At 43.9% G+C, this 13,155-nt stretch overlaps 2 protein-coding genes across 12 annotated transcripts in view; both read right to left on the bottom strand.

Moving 5' to 3' along the window:
* The window catches only part of FARP2 (FERM, ARH/RhoGEF and pleckstrin domain protein 2), a 141,216-nt gene that overhangs the window by 46,894 nt on the left and 81,167 nt on the right, over nucleotides 1-13,155 (bottom strand). For all 11 annotated transcript variants that reach the window (XR_008381222.1, XM_053597221.1, XM_053597220.1 and 8 more), the window contains one exon: nucleotides 6,340-6,435. Coding sequence is in view for 10 of the 11 variants with exons in the window: in XM_053597221.1 (XP_053453196.1) it covers nucleotides 6,340-6,435 (96 nt within the window). In the remaining variant the exon portion in view is untranslated. The remainder of the gene's footprint in view (nucleotides 1-6,339; nucleotides 6,436-13,155) is intronic.
* LOC128590110 (nuclear transport factor 2-like) lies at nucleotides 2,218-2,630 on the bottom strand. Its single transcript, XM_053597271.1, has one exon. The coding sequence runs from the start codon at nucleotides 2,628-2,630 to the stop codon at nucleotides 2,247-2,249; it is 384 nt and encodes a 127-aa protein (XP_053453246.1). The 3' UTR covers nucleotides 2,218-2,246.

The raw sequence follows: 13,155 nt of genomic DNA, 5'->3' as shown, positions 1-13,155 counted from the left end.
TAGGGAGCTTTTTCTAAAAATCGTATATAAAGACTTCTGGTTCCATTTACTTAAGTAAAAAAGACAACACATATATGTATATTCTCTGAAGAAATAGCAGAAAAATGAAGTCCTTCACAATTACACACTATCAACATTCTGAGTGTTTCCTGAGAACCACTCTTTTTCCAAATTATGGCATCTTTCCATGACAGTTGACATATTTATATGTTATTACTGACTTGTTTATACATGGTGTTTTAAAAAAGACTCCAGGTTGTCATGTTGAGTGACAGCTGGGTAACATAGGAGATAAAGAAGAAAATCCCTCAAACAAAACAACAATGAAACCATAAGCTATCAAAACCTAAGGGGGTGGCACCCGTGGCTCAGTGGGTAGGGTGCCGGCCAGGCTGGAGGGTTCAAATCTGGCCCAGGGCCAGCTAAACAACAAATGACAACTGCAACAAAAAAAATAGCCACAGGTGTCTGTAGTTCCAGCTACTTGGGAGGCTGAGACAAGAGAACCGCTTAAGCCCAAGAGTTTGAGGTTGCTGTGAGATGCGATGCCACGGCACTCTACTGAGGGCGATATAGTGATAATCTGTCTCAAAAAAACCCCAAAACCAAAAAAAAACCCCTGTGGGATACTGCAAAAACAGTCCTAAGAGGGAAATTTGTCACACTAAATGCCCATCTCCAAAAAACAGAAGCAAATCAACAACCTAATAAATCATCCCAAGAAACTGGAAAAAGAGCAATTCAATCCCAAACCTAGCAGAAGAAAAGAAATAACCAAAATTAGATTAGAATGAAGTGAAAACAAAAGAACCATTCAGAAGGTTAATGAAATAAAAATTTGGTTGTTTGAAAACATAAATAAAATCAATAAAAAACTTTTTTTTTTGGCCAGGGCTGCGTTTGAACTTGCCACCTCCGGCATATGGGGCCAGCGCCCTATCCTTTTGAGCCACAGACATTGCCCTAAAATCGATAAAACTTTGGCAAGATTAATTAGCAATAGAAAAGTAAGATTTCTAATAATATCAATCAGAAATGGAAAAGGGGAAGTAACAACAGATACCACAATGATACAAAAGATCATCTCTGATTACTACAAAAAACTCTCCACCCAGAAATTTGAAAATGTGGAGGAAGTGGACCAATACCCAGAATCATACCACCTCTCTAGACTTAAACAGAGGAAACAGAACTCTTGAATAGGCTGATATCAAGCACCAAAATTGCAATAACAATACAAAAACTTCTAACAAAAAAAGGCCTGGATCAGATGTTTCTTTTTTTTTTTTTTGTAGAGACAGAGTCTCACTGTACCGCCCTCGGGTAGAGTGCCATGATGTCACACAGCTCACAGCAACCTCTAACTCTTGGGCTTATGCGATTCTCTTGCCTCAGCCTCCGGAGCAACTGGGACTACAGGTGCCCACCACAACACCCGGCTACTTCTTGGTTGCAGCTTGGCTGGGGCTGGGTTCGAACCTGCCACCCTCGGCACATGGGGCTGGCGCCCGACTCACTGAGCCACAGGCACCACCCCAATTTTTGTGGTTTTATTGTATCGTGAGGCATTGAAACATCTCAACAAATCAATATCTGGGCGGTGAGGCAGCTGCTTTCTTCTTCACTTCATTGGGTTACTAGAGCAATTTGTCAGTAGACTAAAAAAAAAGACATCATCCCAGGGATGCAAGGCTGGTTTAACACACACAAGTATTAACCTGGATGGAAGTGGAAGACATATTCTTAGTAAAGCATCACAAGAATGGAGAAGCATGAATCCTATGTACTCAATTTTGATATGAGGACAATTAATGACAATTAAGGTTATGGGGGGGAGGAAAAGCAAAAGAGGGACGGAGGGAGTGGATGGGGCCTTGGTGTGTGTCACACTTTATGGGGGCAAGACATGATTGCAAGAGGGACTTTACCTAACAATTGCAATCAGTGTAACTGGCTTATTGTACCCTCAATGAATCCCCAACAAAAAAAAAAAAAAAAAAAAAAAGACAACGTTTTGCATTACTTAAGTCTTTCCAAGGCATGTGCTCATACAACACAAACTTCTCCTGTCAGATGCAACTAGTCTAGCATCCAAACATCATGCATAACACCTCTGTGGCAGCAGTGCACTGCACTCACTTCCACCGCAGCCTTGCTCATTTGTGTATATTTGGAGCATCTGCAGGAGTGTGAATAGTATTGGAAAAGGAGGGAGGAAATAGCATGAGTGCCTGGCTAGCAGGAGGTCAGCTGAAGTTGTGCAGGGCAAGCCTGAACATGTCATTGGTGCAAACCCAAACATCATTGATGTTCTTTAATAGGAACATCTGGTAGAACCCCATGATGGGATCTTCATCGGCCTTAAGCTGGCCAACAACCATGCTGATGATGCAACTATCTGGCGTAGGCTGATGGTCCTGTGCCATGATGCTGTGCTGTATTTTCTGGAACAGAAGGCTAGAGAACTTCTCCACAATGGCAGCTTTCCCCTGGAAGTGCTGTCCTTCCCACGTAAGGCATGACACATCAATGTAAATTGCGCCTAGTTGGGTTCTATCGTTATCAAATAGATGGTAATAATGTTGAATAAAGCTGGATCCAATCTGCTCCCAAACTGGCTTGTCTCCCATTCTGGAGTGTCACCTAGGCTCATTGAGACCCACAGGGATGGCATGATGGTGGCGTCAGCGGCTGCAACCCAACGCGGTCTGCCTAGATCCAATGGTTTTACACCAAAATTCTTCCCAACCTTCAAAGATGACCTTGTACCTATACCAAGGAACCTATTCCAAAACAGTGAGAAGGAAGGAACCTTCCTCAATATGTTCTATGAAGTAAATATCATGCTGATACCCAAACCAGGCAAGGATGGTTGTGATGCCATGGCACTCTACCCAGGGCAACAGCTTGAGGCTCTGTCTCAAAAAAAAAAAAAAAAGAATTTGACAAAGGGCTAATAACCAGAGTCTACAAAGAACTCAAGCAAATCATCAAGAAAAGAGCTAAAAACCCAACTAATCACTGGGTAAGAGACGTGAACACAACCTTGTCTTAAAAAGAGAAATGTCCAACAAACACAGGAAAAAATGCTCAGTGTCCCTAATCGTCAGAGAAATACAAATCAAAACCCCCCTGAGATATCACCTAACCCCAGTGACAATGGCCCACATCACAAAGTCCTGAAGCTGCAGATGCTGGCACAGATGTGGAGAAAAGGGAGTTCTCATCTTATACTTCTTGTAGGACTGCAAACTAATACAGCCTCTTTGGAGAGAAGTGTGGTGGATCCTCAAAGAGCTAAAAGTAGATCTTCCACTTGATTCCACATTCCCATTACTAGGTATCTACTCAGAAGAAAAAAGTCATTTTGGTCGGGCTCAGTGGCTCACGCCTATAGGATTGCCCTGAGCTCACAGGTTCAAGACCAGCTTGAGCAAGAGTGAGACTCCCGTCTCTAAAAATAGCCGGGTGTTGGGGTGGACACCTGAAGTCCTAGCTACTTGGAAGGCTGAGGCAAGAGAATCACTTGAGCCCAAGAGTTGTGAGCTATGACACCACAGCACTCTACCAAGGGTGACAAAGTGAGACTCTGTCTCAAAAAACAGAACAGAAAAACATCATTTTACCGTAAGGACATTTGCACTCGAATGTTTATAGCAGCTCAACTCACAATCACAAAGATGTGGAAACAACCCAAGTGCCCATCAACCCAGGAATGGATTAATAAACTATGCTCTATGTATATCATGGAATACTATTCAGCCATAAAAAAGATGGAGACTTTACATCTTTTGTATTTATCTAGATAGGAGTTAAAGAATGTTCTCCCTAGTAAAGTATCTGAATAATGGAAAAGCACACATCCCATGTACTCAATACTAATTAGGAACTAGACGAACAATTACATGCCCACACGAGCAAAAAACACGATTAAATTCAAGTGCGGGGAGAGGGAGGGACAGAGCTCAGTAAGCTCTTACCCAACAGGGTATATGGCACAGCTCCTGGGTGAAGGACTCAACTACCTCAGATGCTGCCTAGCAAATACAAGCAATGTAAGCCAATCATATATACCCTTATAGTAATCCAAAATAAAAAAAGAAATCTAGGATGCTCTGATGTCCAGGACATGCAGTTTTCAGGCTTGAAAAGAATATGAAGAAACTACTGCATCCTCTCCCATAGTTACTCCTTAGGATAAATTCCTAGAAATGGAATTCTGAGCTCAAAGACCAATGTACTTTTTTTGTTTTTGTCACAAATACTCTAGCACAGAACACAGTGCACAGTTTTGAACCTTCTGATGTATTATTTTCCAGAAACACTATAATACTTTGATCCCTACTTTAGTCTTAAAAATATATTTAAAATATATATATATATGTGGAGATATAAAAGGTAACTTTGCCAAGTGCAGATACAAATACATTCTGAGCTCGGAAAAACACTGTTCCAATTCATAGTTGCTTGGTGAATTGAGCAGTAATTCTCTTCTTTCCCTATTGAGGCAAAAATATACCTTCTTTACCACACAGGGAGGTAGGTTGGTGTTAACTGGGAGTGCTCAGAGTTGTTACAAAATAGATTAAGCAAATACCAAAGGTAACTGTAGGGCACTAGAGATGCCTCAACACTTCCTTGAGGCAACTGGCTTACACCAGCCCTAACTGCTTTAACTGTCCTATAGGACCTCTTAGCTAATTGTAACACTAAACTCTCTGCCCAGGAAGGAATTATATGATCATCAGCATAACATGGGTTATCCCAAGGCACAGACGCATTATACTGGCAGGCTTGATGTCTCATATGTGAACACGCGGTAACACAGGGAAAGAGCTCTGAGTTTCGTTCACTGGGAAAGGGTTCAAGGCAACCAAACAGGTGGGCTGTGTGGAATTTACTCTCTGGAGAGATCCTGTGCTGCTCAGGAACAAGTGTCCTGTGTCAGGAACCTCTAACAAAAGCATCTAACTTTCTGAGCTGGGCTGGTCTGGGTCATTTGGTCTCTCATCTCTAACACATCTTGGAAGGAGGGTTTTCTCTAATGTCCCAGGATTTTCCTAAAACATTTATCTTCTCTGAATAACTGCAAGAAACGAGCTGGGCAAAGCCTTCCTTCCTACTGGTGCCCACCTGCTTTAAATTCCTCTCGACCCACAGTGCATCTGGGCTGGCGCAGGCACTGCTGTCTCTTAAGCCCTAGGCCCACAGTGGCTCAGCTGATGCACTTTTTATTTATCTTTTTTTTCGCAGTTTTGGCTGGGGCTGGGCTTGAACCTGTCACCCCTGGTATATGAGGCCAGCACTCTACTCCTTGAGCCACAGGTGCTGCCCCCAGCTGATGCACTTTTTTTTTTTTTTTTTTTTTCTTTTTGGCCGGGGCTGGGCTTGAACCCGCCACTTCCGGCATATGGGACCAGCGCCCTACCCGTTGAGCCACAGGCGCCGCCCCTGATGCACTTTTTATTGAACTCCTTTTGTACAATGCAAACGTTAATGATGTGAACATCTTTGAATAATCTGAAGTCATTAGTTTCTCAAACATCAGACTATTCGGGCATTTGTTTTTTTTTATTTTTACTCACTTCAGTAAATTCATATGTAATTTGTATTGGCTGGCAATCTGTAGAGAAAGGAATACTTATTTCCTAATAATCAAGCCTTTTCAATTAGAGCTCCTCAGAGATCAGTTTCTGAGGCAAAGACCCAGGAGAGTACTGGGGCTGCCCCTCAGCTCAAAGCCCTCACACTAACTTGAAGCAGCTTCAGATATTTTGAGCACTCTATTAAACAATTTGTTCTTTGCTTTGTTACCCAGAAAACAAGGAGGCTGCAATAACCAATGGCCCCTGGAAGCCTGTTAGGCAACTAAACCTGTTGAATCTGAAATCCCAGAGGTGGTGCTCAAGGATGTGTGGGTGACAAGGTTCTTGGAGAAGGTTACTGTGCCCAGTAGGGCAGGCTGTCCTTAAGCCCTTCCAGACGACCAATCTCAAATCTTGCCCTTAAATTCTTGTGTGTGGTATGCTGAAATGATTTACAAAGCAGCTTGACAAAATGCTCAATAGACCAGCACAATTAATTCTTCTTTTTTTTTTTGAGACAGAATCTCATTATATCTCGACCTCGGTAGAATGCCGTGGCGTCACAGCTCACAGCACTGGCCACAATGCCTGGCTATTTTTGTTGTTGTTGTAGTTGTCATTGTTGTTTAGCAGGCCCAGGCTAGGGTTGAACCCACCAGCCCCTGTGTATGTGGTCAGCACCCTAACCACTGAGCAATGGGGGCCAAGCCAATAAATTATTTATAATTTAAAAACTGTTTGAAATAATACTTACATGAACCTCTGGATGGAGTTTGATAAGAAACCGTTTCCTCTTGAAGCTTAGTTTACGAACCTTAGACCAGTTGAAGGTGTTGATTTTGGTGGTCCCCTGAAATTCAGGAGAGAGTCATTTGTAGCACATCTGCAACCTACACACACCTACTTCTCTCTCATGAAGGAGAGAATGTTCAAATTATGACCTTGACAAACAGCAGCACACTTGTTATTTTACCAATAACTAAACATACTAATCTATTTTAGAAAGATAACTTGATTTCCTTGATAAAGCTTTATCATAATTTTTTTTGCCTCCCCCTTCGTTGTTGTTGTTGAGACAAAGTCTCAAGCTGTTGCCCTGGGTAGAGTGCTATGGCATCATAGCTCACAGTAACCTCCAACTCAGGCTCAAGCAATCCTCTTGCCTCAGTTTTTCTATTTTTAGTAGAGACGGGGGTCTCGCTTTTGCTCAGGCTGGTCTTTAACTTTTTTTTTTGTGGTTTTTGGCCAGGGCTGGGTTTGAACCCGCCACCTCCGGCATATGGGACCGGCACCCTACTCACTGAGCCACAGGCGCCGCCCTGGTCTTTAACTTTTGAGGTCAAGCAACCCACCTACCTCGGCCTCCCAGAGTGCTGGGGTTACAGGTGTGAGGCACTGTGCCTGGCCGCCTTTTTTTTTTTTTTTTTAGTAGATCATAAGTATAATTTAATTTATGGGGTACAATGTACTGACTCTATATACAATCTATCTATATATCATTCACCTCACTTATTCAATTGTTGTGTTTAGACATTTATACTCTATTGTTAATATATTTGACATGTATGCTTGCAATATATACTTTGAGACTGAGTCTTGCTTTGTGGGCTGGGCTAGAGTGCAGTTACGTCAGTCTAGCTCACAGCAACCTCAGTCTCCTGAGCTCAAGTGATTCTCCTGCCTTAGTTTCCTGAATAGCTAAGGCACCACCATGCCTGGCTAATTTTTCTATTTTTTTTAATTACTTTTTATTAAAAACTGCACTGAATGCTAAATGTCCACCTTTACAATAAACAAACACAGTAACGGTAACTCACACTAAAACAAAACATACTTCTGATAGCCATTATTTAATTTTTCTATTTTTTTATAGAGATGAGGTCTCACTTTTGCTCAGGATGGTCTCAAGCAATCCTCCTGCCTTGGCCTCCAGGCTGGTAGGATTATAGGCATGAGCCATTCTCTGGCCACAGCTGATATTTTACCAATCTTAATATTATATACCTTTTGGACTCTATCCCTGCAAGGAGGTGGCCTGGAAAGTGTAGTCTTGTTTAAGAAAGTAGATGGGGCTCAGAAAATGAAGGGATATACCAAAGGGATACAGGAACTAGCAAACACGAGACAATTTACACACTGAAATAAGTGATGATAGCAACAGACATGCGGCAGGTCTGAATCCATGAATCCACAGTGACATAAACTAAACAAATGGGGAGAAAACTCTTCCCTTCAGAACCAGGAAGAAGAGGACTTGGAAAGAGTTGCCACTAGAGGAGGATCACAGTGATCATACCCAGAGGAGAGTGGGATGACATGTAAGATATTTACTTAGTCTCAAAGTGTCTGTTCACAAAATACTTAATTACAAAGGATTAAAAGTAACTTTCTAGGGCTATGGGGGCTCACACCTGTAATTCCAGCACTCTGGGAGGCTAAAGTGGGTGGACTGCTTGAGCTCACAAGTTTGAGAACAGCCTGAGCAAAAGCGAGACCACAGTCTCTAAAATTAGCTGGGCGTCGAGGCGGGCGCCTATTAATCCCAGTTACTCGGAGGCTGAGGCAAGAGGATCACTTGAGCCCAAGAGTTTGAGACTGCTGTGAGCTATGACGCCACAGCACTCAACCCCAGGGCAACAAGAGTGAGACTCTGTCTCAAAAAAAAAAAAAAAAGTAACTTTGTAGTAGGGAAGTTGACACACACCATCTTGACCAAATGGTCAATGTTAATTGCACCAGCAATGGGAGAATTGGACCTGACATGCCACATGAACCAGGACATGTTGTCACCTGCTGAGTGGAGAGTGTCACTGTGCTGCAGGCACTCCGTAAAAGACCACCCTGTAATATTCCAAAATGTCAAGGTCACAAGGACTAAGGAGGGAAGAAGGAGGGTTCCATACTACAGAGACAGGTGGAACAGTGCTATGTGCAGCATTTGACCCTAGACTGGACTAGACCAGTAGGCTGACTAGGCTTTCTCTGGTAAGCAACACTGGACAACAGTGAAAAGTGGATGGAGTCTTGAGGGAGGGGACAGGAGCTTTTGGTGCTGTTCTTGCAGCTTCTGGGTAAGGTTGAAATGGTTTCAAGGTAAGATTGTTCCATCACCGGCATTTACCCCTTTTCTGTAAACTCGACATGGGAGAAGATGAAGGGTGTGCTCCCTTCAGGGACAGCCCCAAACCCAAAATGAATCCATAAAACTCCCTGAGCTGTAAAAAAGAATGGAGCACTAACTAACACTCCAGCATGGATGATCTCTGAAGACAAGGGATGTCCCTACTCATGTGAAACATCCAGACCAGAGAGAGACTTGATAAAAATCTTGATATTTTGCCTATTCTGGACATGAGTGGCTGCTTGGGGAGTTACTGCTAATGAGTGTGGGGGTTTCTTTTTGGGGTGATGAAAATATTCTGGAATTAGATAGTAGTGATGGTTGCACAACACTGTAAATATCCCCCAAACGACAATATACTTGAAAATAATGAATTCTGTGGTATGCACATTTTATTTCAATTTAAAAAAATTCCTAGCATGGTTTGGTGCCTGAAGCACAGTGGCTATGGTACCAGCCACATACACCGAGGGTGGCGGGTTCAAACCCAGCCCAGGACTGCTAAACAACGACAACTGCAACAAAAAATAGCCGGGCGCTGTGGCAGGTGCCTGTAGTCCCGGCTACTTGGGAGGCTGAGGCAAGAGAATCGCTTAAGCCCAAGAGTTGAGGGTTGCTGTGAGCTGTGATGCCACAGCACTCTACCGAGGGCAACACAATGAGACTCAGTCTCAAAAAAAAAAAAAAAAAAAAAAAGAATTCCTGGCCAGGCCCAGTGGCTCAGGCCTGTAATCCTAACATTCTGGGAGGCCGAGGCAAATAGATTGCTTGAGCTCAGGAGTTCAAGACTAGCCTGAGCAAGAGCAAGACCTCATCTCTACTAAAAATAGAAAAACTAGACGGGTGTTGTGATGGGTACCTGTAGTTGCTGAGGCAGGAGGATGGTTGAGTTCAAGAGTGTGACATTGCTGGGCGGCACCTGTGGCTCAGTGAGTAGGGCGCCGGCCCCATATGCCGAGGGTGGTGGGTTCGGACCCAGCCCTGGCCAAACTGCAACAGAAAAATAGCCGGGCGTTGTGGCGGGCGCCTGCAGCTGCTGGGGAGGCTGAGGCAAGAGAATTGCGTAAGCCCAAGAGTTAGAGGTTGCTGTGAGCCGTGTGACGCCACGGCACTCTACCCGAGGGCGGTACAGTGAGACTCTGTCTCTACAAAAAAAAAAAAAAAAAAAGAGTGTGACATTGCTGTGAGCTCTGACGCCACAGTACGCTAGCCAGCAAAGTGAGACTGTCTTAAAAAAAAAATCTTGAGTTAAAAGGTGTCCAAATCCAAGATATAAATATTGGGGTGTACATGAGGATCGAAGCATCCTAGGTCCCCAAATTTTGCCCAAACATGAAGTTACTCTAATTTCTTTTCTTTTTCTTTCCTTTAATTTTAAATTGAGACAGAGTCTCAATTTGTCACCCTCAGTAGCATGCTGTGGTGTCAAAAGCTCACAGCAACCTCAAACTCTTAGGCTCAAGCAATTCTCTTGCCTCAGCCTTCCTAGTAGCTGGGATTCTGGACACCTCCCTGGCTTTTTTTTGTTGTTGTTGTTTAGCAGGCCCAGGCTGGGTTCGAACCCACAACCCCGAAGCCCTAATCACTGACCTATAGGCTCCCAGCCAGAAGTTACTTTAATTTCTACCGGAAGTAAAATACTGGAGGACTTTCAACTATGTTCTCAATGTCCTACCAAGTTGTGTTCTAAACCCCCACCAAAACATCAACAAAAGAAGATAGAACAAAACCCTCATAACCCCAGCACTACATATTGCGTATGTGCCCAGTGCAAAGCCTCGAAAAGTGTACGGCCTGGCTCGGCGCCTGTGTCAAGAGGCTAAGGTGCCGGCTACATACACCTGAGCTGGCGGGTTCAAATCCAGCCCGGGCCCACCAAACAACAATGATGGCGGCAACCAAAAAACAGCCGGGCGAGTAGCAGGCACCTGTAGTCAGTCCCAGCTACTTGGGAGGCAGGAGAATCACTTGAGCCCAGGAGTTGGAGGTTGCTGTGAGTTGTGATGCCAGAGCACTCTAACCAGGGCGACAGATTGAGGCTCTGTCTCAAAAAAAAGCGTATGGCCTGCCAAAAAGGAGGGAGAAAATGCCACCTCCCAAAAGATGCATAGCCTCACAGTTGTTCCCAGCTCCTAGTGGGCTTTTCCATTTTCCCTTCTGAACAAAATAAAAGATCACTAGTTATCTCTTGGTATTTGCCATGGATTGGTTCCAAAATCCCCCACGAAATACCCAAACAATAAACATGTTTCTGATAGAAAATAGTGTGTGTACATGACCTACACACGTCCTCCTGCGCACCTTGTTACCTCTGGCTTAGAACATCCAATAGGCACAAACAGCTGTTATACTGGGTGATGTTAAATTTGTGTTACTTTTTTTTTTTTTTTGGTTTTTGGCCGGGGCTGGGTTTGAACCCGCCACCTCCGGCATATGGGACTGGCGCCCTACCCCTTGAGCCACAGGTGCCTCCCACTTTTTGTTATATTTTTATTTTTCTTTCTGTCCGTGTGCAGGGCTGACTGTATATCTCAGCCTCAACCACTGTCACACAACTAAAGGAACAGTTCATAGAAAGCTGAAGGATAACTAGAGCCCGTATCTGCTGCACCCCGCGGTGAGGTGCTAAGGCTGTACCCCGCGGTGAGGTGCTAAGGCTGCACCCTGCAGTGAGGTGCTAAGGCTGTGCTTCACAGCTGAGCAGCACCTAGAGTCCTGCTGTCACCCTCACTCTCTGCAGGGTCCCAGCACATCCACAAGAGGCCCACAGATTGCAAGACTGGGGACAAACCTGCCAGTTCAGGTCCCCATCCTCAGGCTGCCCTCTCTGACATCTGCTCTCAGGCACTGGCTCATCCACCCATATTTTGGCAGCCTGTTTATGAACATTGCCTCTTGAACTTCTGTCACCACAACCACATCAAACTGACCCTTCCCACACTCCAATTTTTGTTAACTAATAAATTTATTACTTGTATTACTGATCATGTAAACATTACCCACAAGTTAAACTGTGGTGAATTTTTTTTTTTTTTTGAGAAAGAGTCTTACTTTGTTGCCCTCAGCAGAGTGCCATAGCATCATAGCTCACAGCAACCTCCAGCTCTTGGGCTTAGGCAATTCTCTTGCCTCAGTCTCCCAAGTAGCTGGGACTACAGGTGCCCACCACAAAGCCCAGCTATTTTTTTGTTGCAGTTTGGCTGGGGCTGTGTGGTGAATTATAACTAGTTTTGCTTCCTTATTTACATTTTCTTTGAGTACTAATGGGCCCTTTTTATTTGTCTGATTTTCTATGCACCTATCAGAGTTAACACTCCTCAGCATGGACCAGCACAAGGGGAGACCGGCTGATGCCGTCCTTGGTGGCCTCCTCCACAGCCCTCTCCTCTGCTCTCATGCTGACGTGTGTCCCTGACGAAAGGGTGCAGGCTCAGCCTTCCTTTGCCTGCTTCTTACAAGGGGCATCCTAACTCCTCAATTCTGTGTTTATCCCCTCCTCTTACTGGCATTCATGAGTTAAATTTTTGATAATTTGCGCCTCTGAAAAATGCCTTCATTTTCTCTGTATAGCAGTTGTGTGGAACAGGCCACAGAATTCTAGATTAGAAATAATTTTCTTTTAATTTTTGAGCTACTCCACATCCCACTGCCTTCCAGTTTCCAAGATCACTACGGATGAGAGCAACACCATTTAATTCATATTTCTTTTTCTTTCTCCATCCTGGAAGGGCTTGGATCTTCTCTGCTATTTGAAATTCCGTAATGCTGTATCTCATAAAAATTTTTGCTCATCTGTTTATTGAGAACATGTGGGAACTTTCACTCTGGAATTCATACCTTCATACTGACATTTTTTCTCACATAATTTCCTTAACCATCTCCTCCTCTGTTCTCTTCATTCTTGCTTCTGGAAGGTTTGATGTTGGACCTCCTGGGTTGCTCCTTTAGTTTTCGTTACTTTTCTCAGTATTTCTTTCTTTTATGTTATGTTATGTTATTATTATTTTTTGAGACAGAGTCTCACTCTGTTGCCCAGGGTAGAGTGCTGTGGTGTCACAGCTCATAGCAACCTCAAACTCCTGAGTTTGAGGGATCCTCCTGCGTCAGCCTCCCGAGTAGCTGGGACTATAGGCGCCCACCACAACGCCCGTGTAGTTTTTCTATTTTTAGTAGAGACAGAGTCTCATTCTTGTTCAGGCTGGTCCTGAACTCCTGAGCTTAGGCAATCCACCCACCTCGGCCTCCCAGAGCGCTGGGATTACAGGCGTGAGCCACCTTGCCAGGCCTCTTCCTTTTATTTTTTATTTTGCCTTGTGGAGATTTCTTCAACTTTATCTTTCAACCATTCTCATCCTGTTAATACTGTCACTTCTGCTATCCCATTTTTAAATTTCCATTTTTTTCCTATTACAGAATCCTATTCTTGTTTCAGATGCAATGTTTTTTATT

This window comes from Nycticebus coucang, chromosome 7 (genome assembly GCF_027406575.1).
Source record: "Nycticebus coucang isolate mNycCou1 chromosome 7, mNycCou1.pri, whole genome shotgun sequence".
NCBI classification, from domain to species: Eukaryota; Metazoa; Chordata; class Mammalia; order Primates; family Lorisidae; genus Nycticebus; species Nycticebus coucang.
The sequence above is the reverse complement of the archived record's forward strand: the minus strand, read 5'-3'. Positions and strand labels throughout refer to the sequence as shown.

Coding starts and splice junctions, on each gene's coding strand:
- LOC128590110 (XM_053597271.1), bottom strand. CDS start 2,630: ATGGGAGACAAGCCAGTTTGGGAGCAGATTGGATCCAGCTTTATTCAA.